General features: G+C 26.7%; 1 protein-coding gene across 1 annotated transcript; it reads left to right on the top strand.

Moving 5' to 3' along the window:
- The first annotated feature begins 4,624 nt into the window (after positions 1 to 4,624).
- LOC132926959 (succinate--CoA ligase [GDP-forming] subunit beta, mitochondrial) lies at positions 4,625 to 8,923 on the top strand. The gene is made up of 10 exons (XM_060991387.1): positions 4,625 to 5,053; positions 6,197 to 6,276; positions 6,331 to 6,463; positions 6,576 to 6,675; positions 6,782 to 6,934; positions 7,042 to 7,222; positions 7,296 to 7,554; positions 7,626 to 7,760; positions 7,836 to 7,964; positions 8,674 to 8,923. Exons 2-10 carry the CDS (start codon positions 6,205 to 6,207, stop codon positions 8,784 to 8,786), a joined length of 1,275 nt encoding a protein of 424 aa, XP_060847370.1. The 5' UTR covers positions 4,625 to 5,053; positions 6,197 to 6,204; the 3' UTR covers positions 8,787 to 8,923.
- The last annotated feature ends 888 nt before the right edge of the window (positions 8,924 to 9,811 follow it).

Genomic DNA, 9,811 nt, shown 5'->3' with positions numbered 1-9,811 from the left:
CAAAGGGAGGAATGTATTAGTTTTACAATAATGTATATTGTTATTTTTAATTTTTTTTTTTTATGAATGTATTGGTTTTACAATGATATAAATAAACATGAAATGTAATTTTTTGTTGGCAATGATTTATGTTGTTGATCATTTTTATAGGAAAGTATACCACCTCTTCAAACTGAAATCATTATGAAACAGTTAAATATGTCAACAGGAAATAGTATATCAGCAGAATTAAGGACATTTGGGTTAACTTTTATTCTCCAGCTGCATACAGCTATGTTAGAGAGATTTTTAATAAAACTTTACCTCATCCAAGTACTATCAGAAAATGGTATTCAACTATTGATGGAACACCTGGGTTTAGTGTTGAATGTTTGAATGCTGTAAAACTTAAGGTTGAAGAAATGGGGAAAAAAATAAAAATCTTTCTTGTTGTTTGATTATGGATGAGATGTCTATTAGGGAAGATAGTCATTATAATGGTGACCGCCTTCAAGGGTACATTAATTTTGGACAAGACACAGTAGATTCTGATAGCTTGCTATTGGCTAGAGAAGCCTTAGTATTTTTATTGGTGGCATTGAATTCCAATTGGAAAATTCCAGTAGGATACTTCCTAATGAATGGTACAACTGCAGCAGAAAAATCCAATTTAGTCACCACATGTCTTCAAAACTTGAACGAAACTGGTATTATTGTTAAATCGTTAACATTTGATGGGGCTGCTTCAAATATATCTATGGTAAAAATATTAGGTGCCAATTTACCAAACAAACCTTCATTTAAATATCCAAATACCCAAGAAGACGTATATATATTTTTAGATGCTGCTCATATATTAAAATTGGTTAGGAACACCCTTGGTGATTGGGGAACACTATACGACCAAAATGGGAAATCAATCGAATGGGATTTTTTCAATAAATTAGTAGATTTGCAAGAAAAGGGTGGATTACATTTGGCAACTAAACTTAGACGACGACATATCCAGGTACTTTAAAAAAAAAATGAAGGTTAGTTTAGCAGCAAAAACATTCAGTGCCAGTGTTGCAGATGCTTTAACTTTGTGTAAAAATGAACCTTTTGAAGGTTTTCAAAATAGTGATTCGACAATAGAATTTTTTAAGAAAATTAATGATATTTTTGATTTTCTGAATACACGTATTTTTTTAGAGCAGTTACAATGTAAACGCCCATTGTATGCAAATCATGAAGACCAAATACATAAATTTGTTGAAGATTCAATTTTGTATTTAGAAAGCTTAAAAGGGCAAAATAATATAGTTAATATGCCTATGGTTAATATAGCCATATAGGAAACACAATTTTTATTTTTTACAACATTACCTATACTATAATATAAATTTGAAATTTGATATTAAACTTATAAATTAGTAATAAATGATAATTTTAGAAGGTGGGGGGGGCGAACGCCCTTATTTTCATATTTCAACATTTCTTGTCTCAAAAAATTATCTTTTTCTATTGTTATTTTTTTCATTTTAATTACTTACCTCTGCTTGTTTACTACGTATTTTTATATATGTATCTATTTGAATGTCTTTAAGTATATCAATAAAATTGTAAATGTTTGGATGAGAACAATTAAACATTCCATTTAGTCTTAAAGAAAATGATTCGCAAACATTTGTTGTTCTATTTGTTGTTGCCTTAAACTCATTGGCTTTAACTCAAACATTGGGAGGAAATAAACCAGAAGGGTCAATATATGTTTCAAAAACTTAATCTAAAAACACCTGTACTTTATTTCTTGTAGAAAATTGCCATGATATCCTTAACAAAACACTGATTAACTTCATTTAGGCTTAGAAAAGATAAACTAAAAAATACTCTTAAAAAATTACCTAGCCCTAATATCCACCCAATTATTTGGGTTTAGTTTACCATTCCCGATATTTTATACACCACAGTCAGTAGTGCAACTTCAGAAAGAAGTTTTAGCCTTTTAAACTTCTCAAAATATATCTTCGCTCGACTATGACTGAAGACCGGCTATCAAATTTGGAAATATTGAGCATAAAAAGTAACATAGCACAAATAATCAATTTTAATAACGTAATAAATACTTAATACATTTACATTAATGAAAAAGCGCAAAATTATTGTAATATTCTTTACTAAACATGTGGAACGATGCTCATGTAATTTTACGATGGTTTTTACACATAATGTTAACTTACATAGATAGGTTTATTTAAATATTTAATAGTTAAAATTAAGTTACTCTATAGTTAGTTTTATATTTGTTTTTGTTATATTATGAATTATGATAAGTAGCTATAGTCTCAAGCCATTCATATAATTTTAAATTGTCACATATTTTAATATTAGATTTAAGTAATGATAAAAAAATGTAAGCTCTATAATTAAGACTTGAAAGTTCAATAAAATATTACACAAAACTGTTCTTATAGCAATTTCAAAATAATATAGTCACGATCTTTGTTTTATAAAATTTTAAAATTGATTAAATTCGTCAAAATCACAAAAATTTGAAAATTGTAAATATGTTTATATTACTCAAGGTGTGTTTTATAAATCAATGCCACGTACTGTGGAATGGTATTATAGGTTTAAAGTTAAAAATTCTTGAAATAAGTCTAAAAATATTTAAAATTTAAATGTATTTTAAGAATAGTAACCTATACACCATGTACAAAAAAAGTAGAGTTTCAAGTCAATACGATTAATATTTTTTACATATACCTACCTAAAATAATAAATGACTAAAATTAGAATTTTTCGTTTAAATACTCGCAGTCTTGTCAAAATTAGAACTTAAAACGTTTACTAAGACACTATTAGGCGATTCACATAATGTAAAACAGTCATTTTAAAAAACTACCTATTAAGAGGATACACCTATACGGCTATACATATGTTGCCCCGTCTTACAAACGCATTATAGATACACGGAAAAGGAAAACTATATACCTATTCTGATAATAATCCATTTAACTCCTTTATGGCTTTATGCTTATTATAATGCTGAATTTCGTAGGTGTTTTTTGTTTTTTGTTTATATTTTGATTTCAAAGCGAGTTATGAACATTGAACATGTTAAAACTTTAAATCGTTTGTGATTTTTTATACGTGGGAACAAAAATTGTAGATAGATATAAATATAATAAGTAAAACAAAATTATATATTCCTTATCTACTAGACACTAGTAACTGAGTAGATCCCAGTAATGAAAGCGTTAAATATGAATTCGATTACATGAGGTAGCATACGAAAAACGATTCTATAATCTTCCACTTATATTTCTAAATAGTAAATAAGTACTAATAACAGTAATAACTTATTAGTAATAAGTATATTTTATTATTTATTTATATTTTTTATAATTTATTTTTCTATTAGTAATACAGTAGGACACTAGGGCGTAGATTGAGTTAATTTTTACTAAAACCATTGCATTTATTACATTATTAATTATTAACTATTATTATAGTACCTAAATATCTATATGTCATATGATATATTTATTAACTTTTAAGTCAATACCAAATTGCTATAGAAGTATAGAAATAGAACGATGTAAATAGAATAGGTTCATGTATCATTATATACACTTAAGACAATAGCATATTATATTATAATTTATAATTAATTTTAATGTTTTGAAAAATGTAATGTAAAAATGTAAAATATTATTATTATAATACCTATTGAATAATAATGGATGTAAAAATTTCAAATTCCCAAAATTAATTCCTCGATATTACAACAAAATAATCTAAAGTTATTATACCTATAATCATCCATAATATAATATTCATTATACTATAATTCTATATTTAAATAGGTTATGATTTTGCTAAATTTGAATTTCATACGCTTGTAAACAAAAATTGTGATTATTTTAATATCTTGAACAATTATCAAAACGACTTTTTTAAGATTTTATATTAAATCAAGAACCTTGAACTTTGGTCGATCTTAAAAATACTTTACTAGCATGTTACAAACAAATTTGAAAATTTCAAACATCCACTAATACCATACAATTAATTTAAATTTCGAAAGCTCCTGCAGAAGATAAAATAAATGTTTGTGGAATCACATTCATTTTTTAAAATTTTTGTTGGCAAAATGTACATGTTTTAAATTTTCAAACCTCTAGAATTTACTAAACTTTTTTTACATTTTAACAACAAAAAGTTTGCAAATTTTCATGAATTTACGTGCTTTGAAGTGCTATAACTTCAAAGGATCATAATTTAAATTAATATACATTAGAATCGTCTGTTTGGAATCTAAATAGACACTATAGTTCGTTTAACTAAACCCAATATTGAGTAATATCCAAACGTAAGATCACTAAGATCAACATACATTTCGGGAGATTTTATAGGCACAATATAGTTTTCATTTAGAATATTTAGATTTTAGATGAAGGATACATGATTATTTTATACACATTGAACAATTTACCGGTAACCTTGTTGGATTGTCACGAAAACGCCCGACAGGCAACGTATTTGTAATAAAAACGCATAGTCATCGCGACGAGCGACGTCGGAAATCTAGTATAAGTGCATTAGTGCGTACGAATTGCCGTCGATCAGCTGCTATCGCCGCCGCTGGACGATCGTTTCGTAATAATATAACAGCAGCAGTGACGATAGCGAGCGTTGTTGCATTGCTAGTTAGCTACCTATTAAAATTAATTTTTTTTTCAAATCGACAACCACGACGATAATCGAACAAATTTTGGACCCGATAAAACGCTCTGCACTGTGAACAGTCCATCGCGAAAAAATAAGCTGCGACTACAACACTGGTCGCGCTGTTAACTGTGGTTGAGTAAATAAGAAAAAAAATTCTTCAACCGCGACTGATAAGATAAGAAGCAAAAAAACACTTACATGCTTATCCGGCTTCCGCATTCAACGCATACCTTCGTTTATAATACACACACTCTTCTGCAATTACTGTGCGATACCGATGTGAACAGGACGAGTGCACTGGCAACACGACGTTATTCACGTTATTCTATAATCCATAAGGCTGATTAATTGATTTACCAAGGTAAGAAGTCTAAGAACGATAAATTGTTGTTGTCAACATTAAGCCGTCTTTTTGTTTTGTTTTTTTTTTTATTCTATTCCCATTAACGATCGAACACCTACCTTCTACCTTCTACCTTCGAGTTTTCTCCACAATCAGTCGAGAATAGTTGAACGGTACTACTTTACTAGGCCAATTCTCGAGAAGGGCATCAACGTGTAGCGTTAATTTTGTTACTGTTCTGTTGAGATACAACAAAGGTCGGTTAGAGTGACGGGCTATTTAGACTGATAATCTCGGATTGTGAAATCTTTTGCAGTATGATACATTTTCGATAACATTCTTGTATACAAAATATTACACATATTTGTTAGATACCTACTTGGTTTGTGCTGAATCGTATTATGTAACATATATAACATAAATCATTGTTCTTTTTTTTAGCTATTTAAATGTTGTTGTAAGTATATAAAAAAAAATAAAACATGACCTTAAGTTAAAACAGTAACAAATTAATTGCAAGATTTATTTTATAAATAGCTTATTTGTTGGGCTTATTATTCTATGCGCTAAAAAATAATGAAATATATGCGTTGCCTAATTATTATTATTATTATTATTATTTTTAATATTCATTTAAATTAATCTTCAAAGCGTCAATAGTTATCTAAACCAATGACATAGAAATTTGCATTCCATATAATTTTATTATTAAAAATAATAATAATAATATAAACAAAATATATGACCATTGAGTATTGACCATGGTGATGCACAAATGCTCTTTAATTTTTATATTAGGTTTCTTTTATAGGTAATTGTATATTTTTGTTAATTTAAATACGTAAAATTACTTCAATTTAGAAACGTAATATATAATTTTGAATTTGATTTATGTGTAATAAGAAACAAATATGGTTTATACCTAATTTTGAATATGCAACTTGATAAAATATATGTAAAAGCATGGTTTTCAGTCTGATAGTGTATATGAAAAAAATCATAGTATTGATTTGATTAATCTATTTGAATAGATTTTGAAAAAATTGAATTTTCATAAGTTAATAGATTTAGTACCTATTGGAAAGTATAGTAGCTCATATATATGCTACGTATTTAAACATTAGAGTAGGTATTAATAATAATTATTAATGCTTATTACAGACTAAAGGATGTCTCAATTCATGAAACATGTAATTAAATGCAACATTTCACAAACATATCTTCAATATCTTCCATTGAAGGTAAATTAATTTTAAAGCTTTAATTTTAAATATTTATAATATAATTTTTTATAGAACATACAAGCTCGACATTTAAATTTATTAGAATGTCATAGCAAAGATTTATTGAATAAACATGGAGTCTCTGTTCAAAAGTTTAAAATTGTGGAAAATGCAAATGAAACAAATGATTTACTGAAATCATTTGGTATGTAGTTCAGGAATGATATTTTAAAATTTAAATAGATAGTATATATTGTGTAAACAATAAATTCAATATTTGTTTATTTTAAATAGTAATTTTATATTATATACTTTAGATGTAGATGAATATGTATTAAAAGCTCAAGTATTGGCCGGAGGACGAGGAAAAGGTCATTTTAATAATGGATTCAAGGGGGGTGTTCATGTCACAAAAGAGTAAGCAGTATATTCAATTAAAAAATTTATGACTATTATATTTAATATTTTATTGATTAAAAACATTTTTGACTTTTTAAAATTTTAATTATTAATTTTTTTTTAGGAGAACTAAGATTTATGATTTATTAAAGAATATGTTAGGTTATAAGTTAATCACTAAGCAAACTCCCAAAGATGGAATATTAGTTACTAAAGTTATGGTTGCAGAGTCTGTTGATATTAAAAGAGAAACTTACTTTTGTATTCTAATGGATAGGTAAGTTATAATTATAAAATTTAATTTAATCTAACATTTTTTTTAAAATATTTATGTGGGTATCTCAGATTGATTGTATATATAACTATTGTACTTTCTGCTTACAGAAGTCAAAATGGTCCAGTACTAATTGCTTCTCCGGCTGGAGGAATGGACATTGAAGATGTTGCTGAAAATTCACCCGAATTAATAAAAAAAATCCCCATTGACATATATGAAGGTATTTCCGATAAAGTTGCATTGGATGTAGCCAAATTTTTGGATTTTAAAGAACCATTGGCATCTGTGGTGAGTATTATACCATTATTCCGCTTGTACTTTAATATCAAATATTTACAATTCATTTAAATTTTTTTCACAGGCAGCAAATGAAATCAAAAGATTATGGGAATTCTTTTTGGCTGTTGATGCAGTTCAAATAGAAATTAATCCATTAGTTGAAACATTGGATAATAAAGTTGTTTGTGTTGATGCTAAAATTCAATTTGATGATAATAGTCAGTTCAAACATAAAGAAATATTTGAATTGGATGAAACAAGTGAATCAGACCCACGTGAAGTAATGGCTAATAAACATAACTTGAATTACATCGGTATGGATGGCAATATTGGATGTTTAGGTAGGATATTTTAATTTTTGGTCACTATTATACAAATAAATAAAAAATATTTATGTATCTTACTGTAATAGTTAATGGAGCCGGTCTAGCAATGGCTACTATGGATATAATTAAATTGCGAGGAGGAGAACCTGCCAACTTTTTGGATGTTGGTGGGAATGTAAATGAAAATCAAGTATACGAAGCATTCAAGCTTTTAACATTAGGTAAATAAATATTAATAACTAAATTATTTATTTATTTTCTGAGGTTGTTGATAATAATTAAAATAATTTTTACAGATTCATCTGTTAAAGCAATTTTGGTTAATGTGTTTGGTGGAATTGTAAATTGTGCAACAATCGCAAAAGGTTTAATAAATGCTTCAAAAAAGTTGGACTTACAAGTACCATTAGTTGTAAGATTGGAAGGTAAGTTTTTAGTTAAATTTTTTTTTAAGTACAATAACTTTCGACAAATTGTGGATCATGCGCGCAGTACCTAAATAATTTATTATTCTTTAATTAGTTAATTTGAATTATATCTAAGTAATTGTTCTTTACTAGTTTCTCTGAATAAGTATCCAGTTATGACTGTAAAGTATTAGAAGTATTGATTACTTAAAAAATATTATCATTTTGTTATTTTTTTAAAAAAAAAGTGCATTAACCTTCTTTAATTTGTATAGTTGTATCATTATAAAGGTTTGATAAATATTGTAAAATACCACTATTAGTTGTGACTAGCGTCTAAACTAATTTATCTAATATTAACTATAGTCTATTCAAAATGAGATTAGCACAGGGTGGCCACCAATTTTTGTCGGCGGTACGTAGATGAGACGGTCTCCACAAAGTCAACAACCTGCTGATTTATTCATCGTGTCTTACGGAACAAAATCATGCCCATGTGCATAACTTGGCCCGTACCAATCTCATTTTGAATAGACTATACATTTCATTTAGATCAAATTTCCTCTAATTTTTAGAATTTAAAAAGTTAAATTTACACTATTAAATTTCAGTCCAGATATCGAGTAAAGTCATTGTAAAAATATTTAACCAATAAAATAATTAGTTAAATAAATATTGTCAACCTTTACATTAGTGTTGTATATTTAGTATGTATTTTTTTTTGCAGGTACAAATGTGTCTGCTGGCAAAAAGCTTTTGGAAGAATCTGGATTACTTATTGAATTTGCTTCAGATCTCGATGAAGCAGCCAAAAAGGCTATTTCATCTCTAAAAAAATAAGATTTAAATTGTTAGATGTATTTTGTTAAATATTTTGTGTCAGGCTTTGTATACAATTTTAACTTATATTGTTGGTTTCAAAAATATATTTTTTACATGAATATTTTATAATTTTAATAAATGATTTGTAAAACCAATTCTATCATTTGTAATAGTTTTACTAAAGATTTAATAAAAAAATTGTCTCCTTGTACTTTATTTTCCATTTCCAATAATTGGGAATTATTCAACTGAAAGGTTTAATTATGAATATAATTATATAATAGTATGTTTCATGTTTAGTGTATGTCCATGTAAATGTATGATTGATTTTAAGGAAATCGCTAGATACTTTAAAACCAAATCTGAAATATTTAACATTAAACTAAATTGAAATTAGTATTATTACAATAAAACAAATTAGTTTTACGTTTAACACACAACAAAATATAATATAGAATTATGTTGATCAATAAGGTGACAGCAGAGTGCAGACTGATAATAGTTTTTAAGGAGTACATAGTCAATAAAATATTAATAGTACTAATAAATGTTTATCTAAAAAAATTTTAAAAGTAAATTAGCAAAACTTCAAAAAATAAATAATATTTAAGTTTTACAATAACTCTCTTGGAAATAAAGTTTTTTAATTTCATTGACTACATTTTAGTATGACAGTAGCTCGTGGCTACATCTTCGAGCCATTTTATCTGGAGCAAATTTATTATCACCAATATCTTTTAAATCATTTTAAGTTTTTATAACTTACGCACTTTGTTTTGCATTATTTTATTAAAATAAGTACTTAGCTACATTTAAATATTATAAATCTAGTTCAATGTAAACACTGTTACAAATTTATACGATGCTGTTCAAATTCATTAAAACTTTATTATATTTTAAATAATAGTATCATTTATTTAATTTTGAGATTGTCGACATCGACTTGATTAACTATACCTAACTATTAACTAGTTATCACACGTGCCAACAATATTTTTATTTTGGATAATTTGTCAAACTTTAATTTTCAAAATCATCCTTAC

The sequence above is a fragment of the Rhopalosiphum padi genome, chromosome 3, assembly GCF_020882245.1.
Source record: "Rhopalosiphum padi isolate XX-2018 chromosome 3, ASM2088224v1, whole genome shotgun sequence".
Classification (NCBI taxonomy): domain Eukaryota; kingdom Metazoa; phylum Arthropoda; class Insecta; order Hemiptera; family Aphididae; genus Rhopalosiphum; species Rhopalosiphum padi.
Note: the sequence above shows the minus strand (reverse complement) of the source record. Positions and strands in the feature narration are given on the sequence as shown.

Excerpts from the sequence above, each read along its gene's own strand:
- LOC132926959 (XM_060991387.1), top strand. The coding sequence starts at position 6,205 with ATGTCTCAATTCATGAAACATGTAATTAAATGCAACATTTCACAAACA. Across the intron at positions 6,935-7,041 it reads TTTTGTATTCTAATGGATAG|AAGTCAAAATGGTCCAGTAC; the intron begins GTAAGTTATAAT and ends TTCTGCTTACAG. Across the intron at positions 7,555-7,625 it reads TGGCAATATTGGATGTTTAG|TTAATGGAGCCGGTCTAGCA; the intron begins GTAGGATATTTT and ends TTACTGTAATAG.